Source organism: Acanthopagrus latus, chromosome 1 (genome assembly GCF_904848185.1).
Source record: "Acanthopagrus latus isolate v.2019 chromosome 1, fAcaLat1.1, whole genome shotgun sequence".
Lineage (NCBI taxonomy): Eukaryota > Metazoa > Chordata > Actinopteri > Spariformes > Sparidae > Acanthopagrus > Acanthopagrus latus.
The window spans coordinates 5262701-5285826 of NC_051039.1; the positions used below are offsets into that span (position 1 = coordinate 5262701).

The 23126-nt window shown below is 41.7% G+C and overlaps 3 protein-coding genes across 7 annotated transcripts; all 3 read left to right on the forward strand.

Annotated features, from left to right (window-relative positions):
- The first annotated feature begins 121 nt into the window (after nucleotides 1-121).
- Nucleotides 122-5943, forward strand: LOC119020187. 4 transcript variants are annotated; one of them, XM_037099582.1, is made up of 12 exons: nucleotides 122-259; nucleotides 378-462; nucleotides 548-652; nucleotides 741-1049; nucleotides 1730-1963; nucleotides 2088-2192; nucleotides 3023-3238; nucleotides 3354-3686; nucleotides 4639-4890; nucleotides 5040-5133; nucleotides 5263-5313; nucleotides 5402-5941. In XM_037099582.1, exons 3-12 carry the CDS (start codon nucleotides 598-600, stop codon nucleotides 5439-5441), a joined length of 1689 nt encoding a protein of 562 aa, XP_036955477.1. In that variant the 5' UTR covers nucleotides 122-259; nucleotides 378-462; nucleotides 548-597; the 3' UTR covers nucleotides 5442-5941. The 4 variants fall into 4 exon arrangements, with proteins under 4 accessions (XP_036955477.1, XP_036955334.1, XP_036955408.1 ...); XM_037099439.1 differs by having other exon boundaries at nucleotides 122-462; XM_037099513.1 differs by having other exon boundaries at nucleotides 378-652.
- A 103-nt stretch (nucleotides 5944-6046) lies between these two features.
- On the forward strand, nucleotides 6047-12194 carry LOC119020083. 2 transcript variants are annotated; one of them, XM_037099217.1, is made up of 11 exons: nucleotides 6047-6283; nucleotides 6366-6467; nucleotides 6664-6957; nucleotides 7034-7267; nucleotides 8289-8393; nucleotides 8485-8703; nucleotides 9608-9922; nucleotides 10368-10622; nucleotides 11368-11452; nucleotides 11542-11599; nucleotides 11690-12194. In XM_037099217.1, exons 2-11 carry the CDS (start codon nucleotides 6413-6415, stop codon nucleotides 11777-11779), a joined length of 1710 nt encoding a protein of 569 aa, XP_036955112.1. In that variant the 5' UTR covers nucleotides 6047-6283; nucleotides 6366-6412; the 3' UTR covers nucleotides 11780-12194. The 2 variants fall into 2 exon arrangements, with proteins under 2 accessions (XP_036955112.1, XP_036955195.1); XM_037099300.1 differs by having other exon boundaries at nucleotides 6189-6283; nucleotides 6369-6467.
- A 1411-nt stretch (nucleotides 12195-13605) lies between these two features.
- akap8l (A kinase (PRKA) anchor protein 8-like) lies at nucleotides 13606-23126 on the forward strand. The gene is made up of 13 exons (XM_037107642.1): nucleotides 13606-13719; nucleotides 14599-14658; nucleotides 15080-15299; nucleotides 17231-17834; nucleotides 18368-18482; nucleotides 18589-18638; nucleotides 19429-19459; nucleotides 19546-19651; nucleotides 19851-19992; nucleotides 20486-20591; nucleotides 20688-20818; nucleotides 21265-21360; nucleotides 21893-23126. Exons 1-13 carry the CDS (start codon nucleotides 13695-13697, stop codon nucleotides 22343-22345), a joined length of 2139 nt encoding a protein of 712 aa, XP_036963537.1. The 5' UTR covers nucleotides 13606-13694; the 3' UTR covers nucleotides 22346-23126.

Sequence of the window (23126 nt, forward strand, 5' to 3'; positions counted from 1 at the left end):
GCACAGGAAACCTGCCGGTACGACCAACTGTGTAACAAAAGCCAAAGTGTAAAAAAAAAAACAGCTTTGGGTCTGAGCTGTTGCCCCGGCAACCAGCAGTGGCTGCAGGAAGTCACTGGTTTCAGCCAAGAAGCATCTCGATGTGTGAACACATGTCAGAGTCTTATGTTCGGTATTTCTGCAGCAGTGCAGTGCTTCTTCATGATGCTGTCATGTCACACCTTTACCTCTCTCGACCTAGATATTGCGAATTCTGAAAGTATTTTTGATTAACCCTGCATCTCGCTTTGACAAATACATCGTAACATCAGTATCAAGACGTTGTTGTGTTACACGAACACACGTAGGAGGTGAAATTTGCTGCTTCCTCTTCGCAGGTTTGACACCTTTCAACAGTCGGCCGGCCTTTGACAACTTTGATCGTTGACACCTTTGCAGCTCTGTGTGGACAAGACGTTTGTGGTACCTAATTATAACAAAGACATCAAGAGGAAGCTCTGCATGTTCAGTGGTCTGTTCCATCATCCTCAGCCTTTTTTATTATAAGTTGACTGCGGCTGATTTCAAGCGGAGGACTTATCTGTGACTACGACGGCCATGTTGTCGACAGAAGTTAGATGTATGTTCATGTGTTTCATCCTCTACATCTCAGGTACGACTGCTGTTCTTTAATAACCATGGATTCACAGGTTAAGTGTTACACTTGATAATTAACTACAGACCAATGAAAAAATGTTTAGCTGATGAAGGTCGACGAGCGAACAGCATCTGTGCCTTGAAAGGCTCGTCGGTGGAGCTGCCCTGCTCCGCTGAGAAACACACCTCAGTCAAGGTCTGGTACACTGAGGAGCTGGTCGACTACCAAGTCGACCAGAAGGAGATCTCTGCTCATGGTGAACGTGTGACGTACAACACGTCTGAAGGGAGTAACTTCGCTCTCACCATCAGAGATCTGACAGAGAGTGATGAGGATGTTTACTTCTGCAGAGAGAGTACAGGAGAGAGAGGAGAAACCTCCCGGCTCGGAGGAGTTCAGCTCCATGTTGCAGGTACAGTGGCAGATATTCATCTTCATCTCGGGTGAATGACTGACAGCCATCGTAATGAAACTCCTATAATTATTTTTTGTATTACGTGCCAGTAAAATGAGGCATTGTCTGGTTAGAAATGCAAACATTTGGATACAGAAATCTGAACAGTGGAGAAAGTTGGGGTCGGATATCTTGTTTTGTTCAGCTGACATATTAAATTCACAGAGGGAGTTTAGGATATCTCTTTATATTACCCCGTAAATCAGAAAAAACTCAACAGCAATTTAAAAAAAAAAACTATTTTCACCATGTTTTTAGAAATCAAATTTGATAGAAATCAGGCTTTGATTGATATGTGAACAAACCCTTTGAGAATATTTGGGTAAAAAGTTTATGGAAGTGCTACAGAAGTGGAGACTTCATGGTCTAAATAGTGAACAAGGTTCATTAAGATAATTATTTTTTGCATTACACATTTTCTGAATTTCTGAATGAGGCATAATGTCATAAAAGTACAGAAATGCCAATTTTCAAGAGCGGTCATCTGAAACGGTCAATGAATACTTATTTCTATTTTCATCAACCATGAAAAAAAAGCCATTTTCTTCAAGTTTTTAGGAACAAAATGTGATATAAATCAGTCTATGAACAAACGGCCTTCCTGAAGCATCTTTTATTCTCCCCCACCATCATCTCAGACCTGCAGGTGAAGGTGATTCCCTCCACAGAGGGACACACAGTAACACTGATGTGCAGCACCAGCTGTCCTCTGACTGAAAACCCTGCAGCCTACATCTGGTACAAGAACAGAGAGTTTCTCTATGAGGACTGGTCTCCCTGGTACCAACAGCTGGTCAGCAGTGAGGAAGCAGTCACATACTCCTGTGCTATCAAAGGCTACGAGGACCTCAGAGCCCCTCAAGTCTCAGTGGGTGAGTGACAACCATTAACTCCTTATCGTGATTAAAAAAAACCTTTATCAGTCATTCTCTGGAGCCTTGAATTATAAACCTTTTTGAACTAAAGTGGCTGCGTCTCACATTTCATTTTGTCCAGATTCTGTCACATCAGCCTGCTTCAGTGTGACCTATGCTAAAGGGAGAATGTGTTCTTATAAGCAGACATCAGTGGATGAGCCCTGCTCCATCACATATCCAACAGGTGTAGTTTCTGCAAACCTCCACAAACAAACAACTCCTCTCACCCCCTGACAGAACAAATTCACAGGGCGGCCATTCTACTCTGACACCATACTCAGGGCAGGAAGCTCAACTTGTTGTTCAGTTGTGCCATGTAACTGTGGGAACTCTGTTATCGTCTCACCACTTCCCCACTGCTGGCCATATTTCAAGCAAGCACAAGATATCTGATAATAACCCATTTGTACACCAGCATTCAACCACTTCCTAGCTCACGTTACCATTCAGTTACATCCAGTGCATTTCACTCCATGGCTTAAATAAATGTGTACAAGATGTGTGTGCATTGACATTTTAGGGTTAATTGATGCCTTATGCTTCATTGTTATTTCACTACTTCCTGATTGTGTGAGAACAGCTAACATTAGCAGCCACGTCCTAGCACACATCACCTTTTGACACAACACCAAAGGCATAAATTAACATTAAAATAAACAATGCATATACATTTAATGTGTCACGTAACACTATCAAACAGCTAGGAGGTAGTCGAACGTTAGCGTTAGCTGTTGTCTCACGAAGCTAACCTTTGAATTTTGGCCCGATGTCCGTCCAGAGTGTCGCTTTCCATTGTCTTTTCTGCTGCTTACCAATGAAGAAGTGGTGAAATTGTAACAACGTTTAAACGACTTTCAACCTGAAACAACTGAGCTTCCCAACCTGAGCTGTTGAGTAACGACAGAAAAATATGGCCGACATGTGAATGTGGTCCATCTATGCCTTCAGAGTCATGGATTCATTTCGTCTTACAGTGTAACATGTGATGATAATAGACTCATTGTCTGCTAACAGATGTGCACATTCGACAGACTCCAACAGAGAGCTACGTCACACTGATCTGTAGCACCAGCTGTCCTCTGATTGAGCCCCAAACTGCCTACAGGTGGTACAGAGATGGAAACCTGTACAGGTACATTGAGGGTCAGCGTTTTTCAGTTAACACTTTCTCCGAGCCAAGATTCTCCTGTGCTGTAAAAGACCACGAGGATCTGCTGTCTGATGGCCTCTGTAAGCATGAACCAACTTATGCAGTTCTGACGATTAGTGTATAATGATTCAAAAAGTCAGACATCTTAATTTAAGCTTCAGTAAGATTTTTTTTTTTTTATAATCTATATTTCAGGTCTTGACGATAAGAACTGTTGGAGTGTGGATTATGTCAGCAGGAGAATCTGTGCTCTGCAGGGCTTGTCCGTGATGATTTCAAGTAAATACTCGCATCCTGACAACCAGCCGCCAAAATCCAAACTATGGTATAAGATAAGTAGGAGGGAAGAAGACGGAGAGCTGATTGAGGCCGCGGGTCGCGTGGAGTATCACAACATCAAGAAGAACCACCACGTCCTGAGAATTAGAAACCTGAAGAAGAACGACTCAGCAGAATACAAATTCAGCCTCCAACGACCTGGAAGACAAAAAATGGCTGATTTGCCGGGAGTGACTTTGGTTGTCACAGGTACATCTTCAGACTTCTCTTATACTCTTATACCTGCTGCTCGTCATGTTAAGCACGTATTCACCGTCCAACACGAGTTGCAGGATAGTCAAAAGCACCTCTGCAGCTCTCTGATGAACAGGTTATAATTAGTTTATGCAATTTGTACAAAAACTGAAGTGTAAAAACAACAACACAGTTTGACGGTGGGTTACGTGCCGGATTATGTCTTGGACTTTGTGGCGTCTCCTCGCTGTTTGCTCAGCCAAGAAATAGAGTGCATTTAATACACTTCTGCTTTTATACAGATATTAAAATCAACATGATTATTAGACAATAATGATTAGATCATTTGTATCACATCAGTGTGTTCATCGGGCTAATTTACTATTTCAAGATGTGTTTCCCCTTCAACACGTTGCCATGGGATTGCATCACTAGCAAGACTTTTGATCATTTGTGTTTAATGTGTTCTCCCCAAACAGCTTGATTACTTTACTGAACACTGACTGAGAAACCCCAAGCAGCAGAAGTTACAAACTGTGCGTGTAAATCCAGTGAAATGATTGCAAATAAAAGAACTGGTAAGATTTAGGCACCAAACTTTATTTGGTTCGCTTTATAAAATCATCGCAGTTCGGGTTGAAATAAGTATGTGATGCTGAATCAGTTAACTTACAAACAGAAGTTGAAGTAAGTCAGTGTAAACTTTTGGTTTCACCCGGGACATGAACACTGATTTCCTCCGTGAAAGTCCCGTCTGAAGATTTCATTCTGATATGATGATGTGATCGTCCATGGACGTCTGTTGTCTTACAAATTGGAATAGATGCGGATCATTAAGACCAACTGGGGACGTCTCTTATTATAATGTGTACATGATGTAGGTCAGTTTGGTCAAATGACACAGAAAAGTTTCAAACTTAAAATGATATTTCTTTTACACTGAGTAAGCCATCAAACTATCTTTCAGGTCTGAAAGTGACGTTCACTCCTTCTGCGGTGGTGACAGAGGGTCAGAGAGTCACTCTGACCTGCAGCACCAGCTGTCCTCTGACCGACAACACAAAATACAACTGGAGCTTCAACAGTCGTCCTCTGGACCTGCCAGAGGACCAAAACAAACAGCTGGTTCTGGACCTGGTCAGCAGTCAGCATGCAGGAAACTACTCCTGTGCTGTCAAAACTCACATCAGCTCACACGAAAGGACTCTCACAGTTCGAGGTGGGCATCGCTTTTTGTAACAGACATTAAAAGCACTTTTGCAATAACTACTCGGGTCTTTTAGGAGGAAATAGCACACACACACATCCTCCTGTCTTCTTTTTATTTGTCCAACCAGTAACACAGATCTGACATCCATCTCTCTGCAGCTCGAGGGAAATCCATGGTATTAATCAATGCAGTAAGACTGACAGTTGTGTTTCTGATCCCGATTCCTTTGCTTCTCTTCCACCTGTGGATGAGGTAAAACATTTCTTTTCTTTACGTGCCTTTACCTGTACTTCCTGTAATCAACATCTTCTTACTTCTTACTGGCTACAAGGGTCACAATAGTCGTTTGCTTTTGGATTTGTCCGTCCAAAACAAATCCAGGATGAAGAAGACTCCGACCTCCACCGCCAGGTCTGATGGCAGGAGTAGAAGGTGAGCACAGAATCTGGAATCTAACAAAATGCCGCATATGTGTGTTTCTGTGTTTTTCCTCATCTTCTCTGTTTTCTATGCTCCGCAGATCGACTCGTCATAGGAGGGCATCTCGTTACCGGTCGTGAATCCTGTGAATGCAGCATGGAGGAAAAGTAAAGCAGCAGGAAGACTCTGACAAATGTCCGCCTTGCTATAAATCTACAAAAGGAGCTGAACACTTGTTTAGGTCCCTTCTGGCAGAGAATGGTTGAAGCGCTCAGGACCTGAAGAGTCCTTGAGATGTGCAGAAAGTGGTGGGAAAAAAAATTAGAAGGTCAGACAGTCTTTTCGATCAAACCATCAAGGCAGGAAATCTTTTGGCTGACAAAAAAATGTTTTAAACAACTAATAAAATTCAACCAGTTTTCTTTTTTACCTTCAGTTTCTCGTCAAGGTTTCTGAAGTTCTTGGAGTTGACTTCATTCGCTGCACGCCTCCAAATGAATACTAAACCTTGTTTTGTTGGATCTGTACACGAGCAATCACGTGCCTAAATGTTAACCACAGCGAGATGTTTGTCGTTTCAAGGCATTTTTTTGTGGTCAGTAAGCATCAGCGTCATTGATTCTCTGTCAGGTGTGTTTTGCTGAATGTGTGTCTGTGTCAGCACTGTGAAAAAAACTAAATAAACACAAATGCATTTCGCTATTGAACTCAAGTGAATTAGGAGTAAAGTGTCCTGGTGATCTGTGCGGAGCGATGACATTGAAGAGTGCGAGGAGATAACAGCGGTGACCTTGGGGCTTCCTGCCGATGGCATCAAGATTTTCCGTGTACAAGCATGACATTAGTTAAACACTCTCAGAGGCGCTTCAATCAGTCAGCAGCTAAGAGAGAGGAAGGAAGAGACATTTCAAAATAGCTGTCCGCCGTCCTTCCACCATCCTTCCTCCAACCAACCTCCTCGGCCTTCGCTCTGTTAAAAGAGGTGAGTTGCGTTTTATAATTTATATGCACCGTTTGAATGCAAGTTGTTGTTAATGAGGCGGGTGCAAACTCTGCTACTGAAGCAGTTTTCTGAGTAGAAAACTGGAGGACAGCAGCAGCAGCAGCAGCCATGCCGTCGACAGGAGCTGTATGTGTGCTGATGGGTTTCATCCTGTGTGTCTCAGGTAGGAGTTACTGCTTCTCACACGATGTTGAACTATTATTATAGGGGAGGTAGAAAATGTTGCATGTCATCATATAAACTTCTCTAATGAGAATTTAACATTTCATACATGCACTGCACAGTTTCATCATGTCAACATCAATTATTTAAAGGTGTGAATCTGTCCGGATGTTTGCTCATGAAGTCTTCTGTTAAAGGGGTTCAGGGACAAGAAAACACCATCTGTGCCTTGAAAGGTTCATCCGTGGATCTGTTCTGCTCCGCCAAAGATCCACTTTACAGGATGAATTGGTACACTGTGCACATGAACGTCTCCAACTACTTCATGACGAAGCTCTCCACAAACCAAAGTCGTGTAATGTTGAACGAGAGTGACTTCACTCTAAGGATCAAAGATCTGAGAGAGACGGATTTTAAAACGTATTGCTGCAAAGAGAACACAGACCAACCAGAACTCTGCTGGAAGCACAGAACTGAGCTCCATGTTGCAGGTACAGTGGCTCTGAAGAAACAACTCAAAGAGTGACATCAGTATCATCATTTTTATTTTCCTCCTCATCATCTCAGACCTGCAGGTGAAGGTGATTCCCTCCACAGAGGGACACACAGTAACACTGATGTGCAGCACCAGCTGTCCTCTGACTGAAAACCCTGCAGCCTACATCTGGTACAAGAACAGAGAGTTTCTCTATGAGGACTGGTCTCCCTGGTACCAACAGCTGGTCAGCAGTGAGGAAGCAGTCACATACTCCTGTGCTATCAAAGGCTACGAGGACCTCAGAGCCCCTCAAGTCTCAGTGGGTGAGTGACTGTACAAAACCTATAGCTTAACACATAATGATGTTTGTAAAACTGGGGAAGTAAAAAGCAGGATTTTATCTTCATTCGCTGCACTGCAGTGTCAGTTTTGCAGAACTGTATTTTTACTTCAGTGCCTCCGTAACACACATGCACCCTGACTGCATCGTGTCCATGTGCAGCATCATTCCAGTGTGACTGCTCCTTCACTCCGCTGAGTTTTCAGAAAATCCTTATTTACGGAAATTTAAGCCTTGGAACAAAAACAACCAACTATGGGATCAATCATGAGCAAATAGAAAGAATGAAGGATGACTCATCCCATAATGATTCCCCTTTAAATACTTCTTTTTTTTTTTTACTTTTCACCTGTTTGAGCAATTCTCTGACAAAACGCAGCCTGTCAGAAAAGGAAGTCATTGTCTCTCTGTGGTTTGATGATAACAGCCAGCGCCACCAATCAGAGACCTCGATGTCACATCTCAGGATCACGAGTTGTGTAGAGCTCCTCCTTAAAACATATTCTTCTTAAAATCGAGGGTGACATCACACAGATTTGCAGCCTTTACAGGAGCACGTGCTGTCCTTTCCCAATCCCATAACTTATTATAATTCTATCTTGGATGGTTTTGACATTATGACTGATAATCAGCATCACTGATTCAAAATATGAGGGAATATTCACACTTTTAAACCCTGAAACTTCTTACTGTCTAACATTTTCCACTCTGTGAGTTTCTTTTGCGTCACTGCAAATGAGTTAACTTCCTCTTTACCTCATTTATTAAGCGCCACACCAAAAAGTCATGAAGTCACTCTGATACGTCAGAGTCATAGAGAGTGCTTGAGTGTTTAAATAAAGATATCAATTTAGTGTCAGTGTGTTGATAATATAGTGCAGGAGAAGTGATTCAGTATGTTCCTCTATCGATTCCCCGGCATCTAAGAACATTCAGCCGGACAGATCTTATGTCACATTCAGCTGAACAATGAAAAATACTGAATTCTGCTTCTTTTCGTGCAGATTCTGTCACATCAGCCTGCTTCAGTGTGACCTACGCTAAAGGGAAAATGTGCTCTTATGCGCAGAAATCAGAGGATGAGCCCTGCTCCATCACCTACCCGACAGGTGGAGTTTCCAGAACATTTACAAACGTACGAACAGAATCAAAAATACATCACAGTGACGGATGAGGCGTGTTTTTGTCATCTCCCAATAGAAATACATGTTCAGAAGACTCCTGGGAAGGACTCTGTCACACTGACCTGTAACACCAGCTGTCCTGAGGCGGATCCTCACACTGCCTTCAGGTGGTACTGGGACAGAGACGTGTACAGTCACTGTGAGAATCAGGATATCATGGTTTTCGGCCCGTCTAGCCGTCTGCCCAGCCGCTGCGCTGTGAAAGGCCACGAAGATCTGCACTCTGATGAAGTCTGTGAGTATAAAGATCATCAGTCGTACATGTCAGCAGTCTGTGTGCTCGAAAGTCCTACATGAAATATTACAGTACTTTGTTAAAACACTTGAGTTAAGGTCTCGTGTGTCTGATAAATACATGTAAGTAAGCATCAAAAGTAATTTAGGACCAATATTCAGCCTTTTTTTTTTTTTTTTTGACAATCAGAATTTTTTAACAGTAAAATGAATTTATATAAAAATCTGATGCAGTGTGCGATCTGCAAAGTCAGCTAGCAAATATGTGGAGAGAGCAAGAAGTAAAATATCAAAACTGAACTAGAACACATGATTCAAGTTATTCTTAATAGTATTTCTAAACCTTCCAATGAATGTTAAACTTACTGTTGTGACTTTTAATTATTTTGAAAATAGACTTTGTCCACCAATTAAATGCATAATATGTAACATTTCCGCATTTTGATTTAAAAACGTTCCATATTTTGTAGAGGTCAGAACCAGAATTCCTTTATTAGTCGTGCAGAAACAGGGACATTTGTGTGTCACAGCAGCCAAATTACAGTTCAATATAACGATAAACAATAAAAAATAGTTTAAAAAAACAAAAAACAACAGCAATATAATAAAAAGGTAAGAAATAGAAATAAACTTGTATATATGTAATATGTACAAATATAAAGCAGTGTGGGCAGTGTATTGTTATGAATGAATAATAAATACGGGTATTAAAATTGCCCATTTAGTTGTGTAAGAAAACATTTTGTGAGTCTTTTCTTCATATTTAATCAGCTCGTCAACCTTTACTACTTATTTATACCAGTGTGTTGTGCCACTGAAGAGAACATATCAAATATGAATACAAAAAAAAAAAGGTGAGACTGGATAAAAAAATCCCAGACTGTCTTATACTCTCTTTATTTCAGGTGTTGGTCAAACAGGTTGCAGGAGTGTGAATTACCTCACCAGGAGGATTTGTTCACCGGAAGGCTCCTCGGTGAACATGTCAAGCGTAGAGTCAGAATTTGATCATCAGCTATTGTGGAGTAAAGTAAAGAGACGTGATGAGGAGCCTGAAATCTTGAAGGAGGAGAAAAGCAGTCAGCTGGAGTTTCACGTCAGCGCTGAACAACGCGCGCTGACGATCAACAACCTGACGAGGGACGACTCAGCAGAATACATATTGAAATGGTTTCACACGGATCTGTCTGGCTTATTTGGAGTGTATTTAGTCGTCACAGGTAATACTTCAGCAGCGTAACACTTCCAGAAATGTTTTTTCACAGTGTTCTCAAAAGTTTATCTTAAATTCCCGTCAGCACAATTCATGTCTTTCTAACAACCCACGTCCAAGAACAGTTGCTGGTGATGCACGTTTCTGAAAAAGACATGTTGTAGGGTTGATATTTGATGCATTGTAACTTTAAAGGTCCGATTTTTGAGTCTCATTCACAACTTTTCAGACAAGGATGTTCTGGTGTGGCGACATTCCCAACCTCCCGTCCCCAAGCGTCAGTATTTGTGCAGCTCAAAAATCAATTCTTCTTATCATAGGAACCTTTTAGTGTCTTTATGTTGCACCTATGGCCTTGCCGTTTGCTTTGCTTGGTGTCGTAACTTTAGATTAAAGTGAAAATGAGAAGCATGTAGACGCACAACAACCTAAACAATGTCCGTATCTTTCAGGTGTTAAAGTGACGTTCACTCCTTCTGCAGTGGTGACAGAGGGGCAGAGAGTCACTCTGACCTGCAGCACCAGCTGTCCTCTGAACACAAACTACACCTGGAACTTCAACAGTCGACCTCTGAACCTGCCAGAGAACCAGAACAACAAACACCTGGTTCTGGACCCAGTCAGGAAGCAGCATGCGGGAAACTACTCTTGTGCTGCCGGTGCCCCCCAAATCATCGACTCCAGTGAAAGGACTCTCACCGTCCTGCGTGAGTATGGCTTAAAAATAGCAGTGACGTTTTTAAACAACTGGACCGGTCTCAATTTTATTAGAACTCTGTGAATCTCATCATAAACCCACCCTTGAAGCAACAAAGTTCATGGAGAAAAGGTATTTGATCGTAAAGTCCGATCCCCAGATCAAATCAAATCTGGGGATGTGACGCAAGAGTCAGATATCTTTCTTCAGGAAGTTACATTTCCTTGCTTTAATCTGATTTAGACGATAATAATAACTGTGTTCCACTGCACAAAAATGGTTTTAAGGGATCTGTATTATGCTACAAACGCATCAGTTTTTTCATACTGTCCATACTGCAGCTCTGTATTCCCCCTCTGTTTGAAAACGCTCTGTTTAAGCTCCTGTCCCTTTAAGGGCCCCTCCCCCCACCCTGAACACCGAGCCTCCTCTGATTGGTCAGCTCACACACGCCTGAGCCAGCACTGCAAACAACATCGGAACAGAAACTAGTCACTTGGCATAAATTCTACAAACGCTTGACGTGGTGTGATGTCACAAAGTTATGGAAAACTAAAAGGCGGGACGACTGACGAGGCGTTTCAGGAGCAGTGTTTTCTGTGGGAGAGAGGAGCTCTTGTTGGTCTTTTTTTTTAACTTTAAAGACTTTTTACAAGCACAAGAAATGATGTTAAACACTGAATGAAAAGTTAAAAAAAAAGAGTCTTACTGTTTTGAGGAACGTTACGTCTCTGTTTCTTCTTCCCTCGCTGCAGCTGTTGAAGCCATGGCGATAATGAATGCAGTCAAACTGACCATGTTGTCTCTGATTGTTCTATTTCTCATCTACCTGGCGATCAGGTAACTTTCTTTTCTTGTATTCAAAGTCTCACACTGACACAATAAGTCTGTTTAGCAGTAGTAACTTGTATAATATGACTAAAATCCAGGAAGAAGAGAACTCGGACTCCTGCTGCTGAGCTCGCTGACAAAGTACGACCTGAAGAGGTGAGCACGAAACCTGAGGCAGAACTTACTTTAATTATGTAAGTATGTGTGTGTTTTTCCTCTGTCATCATGCTTTCTCTGCCCTTTCAGACGGACCCGCTGTATGACAACATCGGACTCTCGGTCATGAATCCTGCAGAACGGGCAGAACCAGCGGAGCCGCAGGAAAACACTGTGTAATATCAGGATGTTCGTTATCTCTGTTGGGTGCAGATATACGAAGTCTGTTGTGTTCATTTAGGTTGAAATTGGCAAGACGGGAGTTTTTAGCACTGCAAAGGCAACTGAAGGTCACAAAGAGACTAAACATATACAGTTATCCTTTCATATCTAGTCCTTTCAGCAAACACCGGTGGGCGGACGCAAGGATCTTATCTAATGCAGCTGATTAACATGTACGGTCATGAAGGCCTGAAGTTCATGTTTGTCAGATGATCTTATTAACTTCCTGTGAAACAAGTTAGTGAATTGTTGCTCACTGCTTAGAAAAATCCTCACAGTTGTTTTATTGTTGTGATCATATGTTTCTCTTGTTATATTTGATGTGTTTTAATGGCGTGTTTATCTTGTGATTCTCATTTGTTTGGTCTTTTTCTGATATAATTGAAGTTTTCATATATTTTCATATATATATATATATATATATATATATATATATATATATATATATATATATATATATATATATATATATTTTATATAGGACGACTTTGTACAATGCTTGTTTACTACCTTATTCCCCTGTATCTCTTTTACCAAAATGTTTCAAAAACACACATTAATATTAAATTAAACAGTGTTGTTTTTTTTTTGTTTTTAAACTCTCAGCTGCTGAAGCTGTGACATCTGTGAGAATAGACCCCAGACTATTACTGGTCAAAAAAGACCAATTATGGTCAAAAAGAAAACCCAAACCCAAAAGTTTTACACTCTCACAAACACACACATACCACAGACGCAAGGCAGCATGACGGCACATGCTGGTGTTCGATTGGATGACACATGCCCTCTGCTTAGCTCAATCCAGAGTGCTTGATTTGTACACTGTGTTCCCAGAGAGCGACCAACTAACAAAGAAGGGAAAAAAACACAGGGTAGCTTATTATTTAGACTGGATAGCTGTCAGGATGCATTCCCCCTGTTATAAAGGTAGTGGTTTAAACCTGAAAACAAATGTATGATGATTTTTGTGTGTCTACAATTTTTTTTTGGTACCTTTTCTTGGTGTTCCAAAATGTCATTTATATATATTTACACGGGACAAAAAGAAGTGAGTAACAGTAACAGGTTGTGTAAGTAAAGACAAAAAGAAAATGCAACAATTATGTAATGTCTTTACTTCACTAGACTAGTTATTCCATGGAAGCTCATTTCTTCCAAAATATTGACGACTAAAAACAGGACTGAAAAAGAAAATCCCTTTGAAAGTCATGAGATAAAAAGTAAAGTCAGTTCGAAATCATGAGCTAATAAGTCATAATCTTTAGAGTTAAGAAGTCATGATAATGAGTTTAAAAAGTTAAAATATTTGATATATGTTGTCTTTTTAGTTTAGTTTTCTTATCTTATAATCATGACTTCCAGCTATAAATGTAGAACTTTTTATGTCATTATTTCATGATATTCCATAATTACGATTATTTATATCATAATTTTAACTTTCTATTTTGTGATTATGATTTTATATCTTGTAATAATGACTTTTGGGATATAATTTGGACTGTTTATACGATCATACTTTTTTTAATCTCACAGTTGAAATAATATTTATGACATACCAAAGGATTTTTTTCATCAATCTTTTTTAATCTTTCATTTTTTGTTATTTTCTATTTATTGATTAATTTTTTTCTTGTCTTTTTTATGGCATTAATGAGCTTCCATACTCAATAAATCTTATTGAAAATCAGTGGCACGAGCACGAGCACAGCGTCCCACGGGCGGGCTTTTTCATGAACGTGCACTTCCGTCGCTGTCTGGAAGGGGGCGGGGCTTAGAGAGAGGCAGAGCTCTCAGTGGAAACAGAGCTCGACACAACACCGGAGCCGCCGCTGCTTTCTGCGATCGGATTGTTTCAACAGCGCCCTAATAAACCATGGACGGCAGAGGCTACGGTTCAGGTAGATATAGTCTGTCTACTTCTCATCGTACTGATGTTTGATACCCTCACCTATGCTGCAAATACATTTACCAAGGCTTCCGTTAATGGTCAGAAATTCCAATTTAGCCACATGCTTTATTAGCGTGAAACCCAGGCCCAGTATGTTAGCTGCTAGCTAGTTCAGGTAGCTAACGTTAGCTTCCCCGTAACGCATAGCCGGCTGTAGCTTGCAACTAATAAGTGTTAGGTGGGAGACTACATTGTCGTGTTATCATATATTCTGTGTTGGGGACCCAACTGTAGGTAAATTCATTGCAAACAAAGAAATAAGTAAATGCACGTCAAGCCCGTTTGCTAATAACAACGAACTATAGCTAGCTGCGTTAGCCGGTTCGCCACCAGGCTTTTCCGTTGCTAACATGCTAGCATAGCAGACTGGGAGGCCCATTGTTTCTGTTGTTAAAGGGCGTGTTAAGTGCTTTACATAAGTTAGCTTCCCAATTCTGTTAAAATGGAGGCAGCGTGGCATTAGCAGACTTTTAATGCTGGTTAATAAAATGGCCGCCCCAACAATTATGCTTCCAAAACTTAAGTCGGTTGAGCATTACCTCCACAAACAAACATAGTTGTGAATTTAGCATCAACACCCTAGTTCAACCAGTAAAACAGAATGCTAACAGATGCACCGACTGAATCTTAAGTAGGAGAAATGCCAGCCAGCTTTCTATTGAAGAGTTGAACACTCGTGGGAAATCGTTCACTCATTAACCTACATGCTCAATGGACTCTGCTTGCTATTCCCGAGGAAAATGTTGAAAATTGGCTGTTTGAATAGTTTGAACATCAGCTTCTTTTGCACCTCAGGTCGCTTGTACTAATGCAGTCTCTCCCTTTGTAGGTTACTCCAGTTGGGGAGGTGGTGGAGGAGGAGGAGGGGGAGGAGGATCAGGCAGCAGAGGTGAGGAATACACTCCTGCACTGCACAATGACAAAATGATACCCTACTTTTAAGCTCTATTGCAGGGCTGCAGCCAGCACAAAGTTATTGTACTTTCAGATGAAACCAGAGCGAAGTGGTACTGTGTTAAACATGTGACAGTAATTTGAGCCTATTTAAAGCACAGAGGGATAAAACGGTCGTGCTGTGAGGGGACAAAAGAAGAAAAGAAACTTTGGGGAGATGATCATCTAAGACTTTTCTCTTCAGTGACCGTGCAGATTAGCATTTGATAAAATCTGTTCTATTATCAGCAAATTTAATTTTCTATCATTCAGATGTTGATTTAATAAGTGTTGGTTTTACTATACTTTTACTATTAGTGTAGTTAGTGAGGTGATTAGTGAACTGTTTAACATCTTTTAACTTCCCACTTTACCAGGTTCTGGTGGCTTTGACTTGTATGGAGGAGGTTACAAGGACTCGATGTCTGGGCTCGGGGGCTATGGAGGAGGAGGAGGCGGCCACATGAAGCGAGGTCTGTCTGGAGGTTCCCTGCTGTCCTCCACAGGCACACATGCAGATGCGGTCATTGCCAAGATTAACCAGCGCCTGGACATGCTCACTCAGTTGGAGGCTGGAAAAGGGTCTCGGGGTGACAGGTAATAATGTTAAACCTTTTACAATTCATCAGTCAGATTCAGCATCCACACGTCCATGTCAGTGCAAGTCTCACATTTATTAGTAATGTCCTGTCATTCAAAAAGAGAACGTAAGTGGTAGGGGTGTCACAATTCTCCAAATCCCCAATTCGAATTGTTATTTTTAATTGTAAGGTTATATTTTGATTCAGTTTAAACTTTTTTCCAACACTGAAGACTGTCTTTTGATTATCACATCTGGATGGTACGGTAAAAATACCATACACCAAAATAAAGATTTGTGAGTTCAGCAAAAATACCACCCTTCAGGAATTCATAAAATAAAAGATTGAAATTTAGTTTTTCACTTGGTCATGTTTCTCAAATATTTATTATATTTTATATATTTTCTCAAACAAATTACTGCATCTCTACATAAAATTCGCCCAGTTATTCGGACGAGAACAATTGTGCGGCTGCAGTTTACCAGTGTTAGTTTTTACAGCAAGGTTTGGGTGGAAAGAGAAAAAAATACTAGCAGAATCACAGATCATGTTTTTGATTTCGATAACTAAAATTCAAAAATCATTTTCGATCACTTTCTAATTGGAATAGAAATCGTGACACCCCTAGTAAGACAACATCTTATTTGTGGCATGTGGTTGGTTGAGAACATTATTTCTTAAAGTCGCCGTATGCCTGGACAATATCCAACCAGTAAAATGTTCTACTTAGATTCCTCTGAAAACGTATCTCAGTACATGTTGATTAAAATTTTCCTGTGATATAAAAAGATGCTCAGGCCCTTGCATGCTTTAGTTTATTTAAAGTCAAACATGTCTTGAATAGTAGTAGGTGGTTCTGTAAAATACATGTAAACAAAGAGTATGTCCACGTGGTTGGAAACTCAGTATTTGTTTTAGACTTGTCAGGTTGCTAGAGTGAATTGGACAGTTTTTTTTTTAGCCTGCTGTGGCATTTACGTGCACCTACGCTCGGCTTTGGTGGAAATGAGTATGTCCTTATGTCCTGTTTGATGAAAAGGGTGTGAGTTGTTCACCGGCTGCATTTGAATGCCCCAGCATCCGAGGAAGCTTTCATTTGTGCCCATTTGCCATGTTGTGGTTTGCCCTATTGCCCGGAAGAAAATGTTGTTGTGACTCCTCAAAGCCCAAGGCGTCGTGAAAATGCATGGCCACTCATTGGAGGCGTAGACCGACTTTTCCATTCGTAACAGATCGACATCCTTGCGCATGAAGCCAGTCCATCTCTACCCAACACTCGCTGAACATTGCCTTTGTCTTGACTTGTTTTATTTGTTCATACCACTTTGTTTCTCTCATCCTCCATGTGACCTAACCCTGTGTTCTGGCTTTAGGTTATGCAAGAGAGATGAGTTTGCAGGTATAAGCTTGATATTACCTTCAAGCCAAACTGTTAATTGAAGGCTGTCTGTGGTATCTGCAAAAAACGCTCAATGAAAAAAGGCCCAATTTATGTTTCATCCCCTTTCTAAAGTATTTACCATAATTCAGTCACATCCCAAGATGTTTCACCTCTTGACCTTGTCTCAAGACATCACTGGTTCCGACGGACCACGCTCATGTCTCAGGTTTCACAGCCCAAGAAACTGCATTTCTTCTAATCTGCAGAACACTGTTTGACCTCCAACAGAGAATGTGGTTGGAAGAGATTCTGTAATAACTTTAAATGATAAGAGAAAAATCAGGATTATAAAAGACCACATGCGGGGTGTAAACTTGTTTTGGATCATTCATTTCTGATCTAATGTGGTTTCTGAAATAAAGCTGGGAGTGACAAGAAAAAATGAAAGGAGAAAGCGAGACCATGGAGGAGAAGGAAAAGCAGGTGGAGAAATCCAATCCTGACTGCCCTCCCTGCCTCCCCTGCTCTCTGCTCTTCTCTATCAACCCTCTCCCTCCCTCCCACAGGTATGACCAGTACGAGTCATTCGACTCGCGCTCCTCCGCTCTCACCTCCTCCCGAGATCTCTACAGATCTGGCGGCAGTAGCTATGGTTATGGCGATGGCCGTGGGGACAACATGCTGTTGGGTCAGCGAGGAGGCTCGGGCTTCGGAGGGGGAATTGGGCTGGGGGGAGGAGGAGGCTTTGACAGCCCCTCCTCTTCCTATGGAGTCGCTAAGATGCGACAGAATATCAGGGACTCCTTCAGCAGTGCCCAGGGAGGAGGTTCTGGAGGTGGAGGATGGGCTGGAGCAGGCCGTCGTTCCCCCAGAAGGGGTGGAAGTACCGGGGGCCGAGGAGCTGGAGGAGGTTTTGGAAGCCGCAGGTCTGACCCCACTCCATTAGGCGGAGGTGGGCGGGGAAGTGGTAGTGGTGGCCAGTCCCACCGCGGCCACTCTCCAGGAGGTGGTAGAGGCAAGCTCCCATCCCTCCTGTCCAACCGCATGTACCCTGAGAGTGGGGGCTTCCATCAGGGTTCCATTCAAGGGCCTCACGACTTTCCTGGGAGGCATTTTGGAGGGGGCCCACGGGCTGGCCGCCAGCGAGGCCGAAAGAGACCCCTCAACAAAGTAAGTACCTCCAGCCAAATAAGACCTCCTCAGACACTGGGCACAAGTTTAGCCCTTTCTGATTCCCTCCTTTTGTGTTTTCAACCAACTGGCAAGTCAGCCTTAAGTGCTAGTTCCTGCTATGTGTCATTTATAGCAGTTTGTGACAAATATTCCCCAACACATCATACACATATCTTGCCCCTCTTACTCCGCCCAGCCCTTATTTGATGTGGTCAGAAATGCCACCTGGAACTGCCCTTTTTCTACAGTAATGGCAAGTGACAACTCTCCCTGCCCAGCTCTTTGTCTTTGTCTTTTTTTTTTTACCTGTCGGGTTGTTGAATGGTTTCACATCGTGGATTTTATTTTGATTTCTTTTTCTTTTGCCCCAATCCTGGGTAGTCTTAAGATAAGGCTTACACTACTGATGAGTATACACCCAGAGAAGGAGGATAACAAGCATTAAGTTTAAAGTTCACTCACATGTTCTTAAGTTCTCGTGTTTTTGTCAGAAACTGTGTTTGAGTGCAAATTGATTTTGTGGACTGTAGCAGGTGAAACCACAACGTGATGTCCAGAAGAAGAGAAAACAAACACTGACTGCAGCTGATGAGCCAGAGTCAAAGATGAACAAGACTGAAAGTTCAGGGTCAGAAGCTACCCAAGGTACTGAAACAAATTCCTTGGTGTCAGTGGGGGAAAAAGATCATACTGGGCTGAACGCATTTCTTTGTCTATCTTGGTCTGATGCTATTGTGCTCTCTTTCCATAGAACAAGCAGAGAAGAATGGTGACAGCAGTGAAACGAAGCCTGATGCTGCTGTAAGTATATCGAGCTCATTGACAGGAACTGTTGATTTTCTTTTTATCTGGCCTATGACATTTTATTTGTGCCCATATTTGGCTACATAATCAGTTTCCCCATGAATAAACCACTTGATTTAATCAAACAGCTCTATCTCCTCCAATGTATTCAGTGAGTGTTATTTAAATACAAGTGAGGATGAGATCATTTTGTTCTGTAAGCAGTGACACTGACAAAGAAGGCTGAAATAAACACTGTTGTGTGTTTTCCTGTAAAAGGGCATTTTTCATTTTCAGTCGTTCTTTCGCACAGATTTGATGGGCACAGTCACAATGATTATGTCTAGCAGAGGTGCCAACTTAAGCGGTTGCCGAGGTTAAAGCTGGGATTGGTAAGACTGTAGAAACCAGCAAGAGCGAGCTAAATTTGGAAATATCTAACTGGGAAAAAAATCCCACCCCTTCTCCTTCAGGCCTCCCGCCAATGCCACTCTTCCAAATCAAATGTGCACACTGCTCGGCTACATCGACTGCCCCGTGGCTCTCGCTGGCCAGCTGGGGCCGACCCCTAGCTTTAATGGCAAAGAAACATCTTGACTCTGTGTCAGGTCTAAGCTGGACTCAGTCGTGTCATGAAGCTTGGACAGAAACATCCAAGTATTACCAATTTGTCATAGTTGATTAGAATATTTTATGTTAAAACAAAATAAAAAGCAATATAAAACGATCTTTTGTCTTCAAGAAAAATTAAGAACTGTTCCACTCTGTTTCTAAGTAACATAGGTAATTGGATACTTTTTTTTTACAGGAGACGAAACCTGCTGCAGATGGAGATAAAGGTAAGCTTAAATACAGTTGCTCTTCAATATTAACCTCCCATGAATATCTTGGCATACCTAATATTTTCTTCTGTGCTTGTGTTTAGTGACACCCAAACAAGATGAGAAGAAAAGTCCACAGGGCAAACAGACACCAACCCAAGGTCAGGACAAGCACCCAAAAATGAGGAAGAGGAGGGGCTTCCTGGAAAGGTGAGAGGAGGTTACCTGGATCAAGATTTACTGCACCATCTCATCTCTCTTTCTTGCTTTCTTCACGTCTGTCAGAGTAATTTATTGTCTTAGCCTTTTTCACGTGTTTCACGATTTTTGTAACTGAGCTGTAACAGAGTAATCAAGTCTGACTGATGTCACACTGTGCGTCTTTCTAATGGGCGTTTTTACTCCTCAGGGTGATGTTTGCCTGCTCTGTGTGCAAGTTCCGTTCATTCTACAAGGAGGAAATGGAAACTCACCTTGAGAGTCGCTTCCACAAGGACCACTTTAAGTTCCTTTCAGGCCAACTGTCCAAGCCCACGACAGACTTCCTACAGGTGACTTAGATTTGGCAAACATCACACTTGGACAGTCATGTGCTTTTGGACACTTTGTATTTTATCGCTTGGAGTTGAATCTCAGGGGGTGTGCGCATTGTTAATGAGCTGAAATAAGAGTGTAGTTCATTTTATAACAAGACTTTACCCAAGACTTGAATTACAAGTACAAATCTGATTCAATTTAAGCCGAATTTTTTGTTTTTGTTTGTTCCTTTTATTGTCAATATCGTGCAGTCTTGCTTTTGAGTCGTGAAAGAAATAAGAACATTTTCACAAAGGTAGTTTTCTTTGGCATGTTATTGTATAAATTGCATGATATTGAAGGAGACGAGAGCTACCAACACAGGCAAAACTGGTTTTAACAGTTCATGTGTGAAATTTAGGGGTGGTGTTTATTTTTATACACACAGCAGGGTCGCCATAGTTACTAATTAAACATTTGTTGCATAAACTGTGATCTAATGAAAACATTATGGTTTTGCTTTTGTAGGAATATTTGCAGAACAAGTTCAAGAAGACAGATCAGAGGGTTAGCCAGTTGGAGAACCACAGCGCCGCCATCTGCCAGATGTACAGAGAACAGGACCTCACCAGGGGTAAGCAGCAGCCGCAACAGTTGTGTGTAATAAAGAAAAGAGATAATTTTGTCTTAGTGATCGCTTATTGCTATTTCTGCTCCTTTTCTTGTGAAGATCTTGGCATGGAGCACTTCATGAGGAAGGTGGAAGCCGCCCACTGCGCAGCGTGTGACCTCTTCATTCCCATGCAGCCCCACCTGATACAGAAGCACATAAAGTCCCCTGACCATAACTACAACCGCAAGGTACGGCAGATAACCCACAAATATAACACTAAATGCACTGACACGCGAACCCTCCAAAGCATTAACATTTTTCTGAATTCATGTTTTGAGTGTGTTTGCCACAAAGTAATGTTGTTTGAGACATCCCAGGCCTGGATGTGTAAACAGTTGGAGTTTAAAGCGCACCAGTGGTTGAAAAATTGCCATCAGCTATTCCTTAAATTGTTGAGCCCTACATTAAACAGTGGCTCATCAGCTGTGATTCTTTCTGTTAAAATGAAGACGCATTGTAATATATTGTAATATGCTGTCAGGATAGAAACCTGAACTACTATAACATCACTGTGTGTCCAGTGCTGGATGACTTCCAATAATAATGATGGTTGGTTGTTGGCTGTTTTGCACTCTGTCCTGTGTTTGACCTGAAACCGTTCTCTCTCTCTTTCTCTCCGTCTCTTTCTCTCAAGGGTATCATGGAGCAGTCGAAGAGGGCCAGTCTCTCAGTTGCTCGCAGCATCCTCAACCACAAACTCATTGGCAAGAAGCTGGAGAGCTACCTCAAGGTATGTACACTGTTGTGTATCTAACCTTGGGCTGGAAAGCAAAATGCACACTACGAGCTTTGCAAATAGAAGGAATAGAGTCCGCGGTCATGTTGTAATTGCGTGTGTTTAACCACAGTACAAGTGAGTCCAGTAAATGCACCATCTTTGAAAGTCATTCTCAGTCATTCACAAGTATGGATCGGGTTGGGTAGGAGGTTCAACAGTTTGTGACCCTCATGATTGTTTGAAGATTTTAACTACATGGGCTCAGGAACACTTCACAAAGCCACGGGTGCAGTACATTTGCAAATGATGGCTTTTCTTTGTTTTTATGTTTTACACAATGTCCTGACCTTTTTTTATTTTATTATTTGGGGTTGTTTATGTTTTTAAGGGATCATCAAGTGACAAGTAGAGATGAGCTGTTTGTGCAAAGAACCGTCTGAGACATTCATATGCAGAGACTTAAATCTAGCCGATTTCACTCCAACTGATAATTAAAAAACAAAAAATAGACAAATGTTCTTAGAAATGTTCTCTTTATTGTCAGGGTGAAAACCCGTTCACTGGTAATCAAGACGACCAGGATCCAGAGGACTCCATGGTGATGGACGTGTCTGAGCTGGAGTTGACCAGTGAGACAGCAGACAACCAGACAGACGGAGCAGAAGCAGACGGAAACGCACCAGTTAAGGAGCCAGTGGCTGAGGGAGAGACGGGCCAGGAGGCAGTAGAGGGAGAAGCAGCAGCAGCAGTAGCGGCAGCAGAGGAGGAGATGGAGGAGAAGATGGAGGAGGAGCCAGGAATGGAGGGAGAGGAGGAGGAGCAGGAGAATCACGAAGAAGAGGAAGGTTTTGAAGTGGGAGAAGAGGAGGAGGAAGAAGAGGGATACGTGGTGCGTGATGAGATCAATGAAGAGGGATTACAGGCTGAGCTGGATGAGGAGGAGGAGGGAGTCGAGGTAGCAGAGGCTGAGGAGGAAGACGACAAGAATGATGAATGACTTTTGCACCCCGCGTGTGTGTGACGCCTCATCCATAACATCTGTCCGGACCAGTCAGTGACCCCCACAGTCCCATGAACCCCTTTTTTCATTTTCAGGCAAATTAAGAAATGTCCATTCTTGCTCCCACCATTTTTACTGTTAAATGACTGAGTTTGTTTAATTTAATTTTTTGTCAAAGGAATAGCATTTTGTGAAATGGACTTTTTCACTTTCTTGCCGAGATCTACATGTGAAAACTGTTAAAAAGTAGTTGCACTAAGTAACTGTCTTATGACCTGTCTTTGATGGACTTATTTTTGAACTTTGGAGAGAGTCCGTTTCTAGTCTTAATGCCAAGCTAATCACCTCCGTGCTCCAGCTCCATTCTTAATGCAGACATGGGCGATATCGATCTTCTCATTAAAAGTCTGCAAGGCAGAAATTCAGTATTTCCCACAATTGGAAAAAAAATTTAAACTATTCCTCTTGATACTTTTTTTTCTTGTGCCTTTGTTCAAAGTATTCTTGGTTTAGATGAATTTGTTCACAATTGTTTAAGAAACCTTAAGTATTGTTAAGTTGAGAGATATTGTGTACTTATCAGTGCATCAGTCCATTGCCAGTGTTGATGGTGAATGGATGATTTTCCAACACTTTGGAGTCTGAAGCCAGGCGGGCTTTTATTCTACAGCTGGGGTAATTAAGGGGACTATCTGTAGAATAAGTATGACATATTCATATCAGTCATGTAACAGTCTTGTTTCACTCTGGGTATGAAATAAATTTGTTGAATAAATCA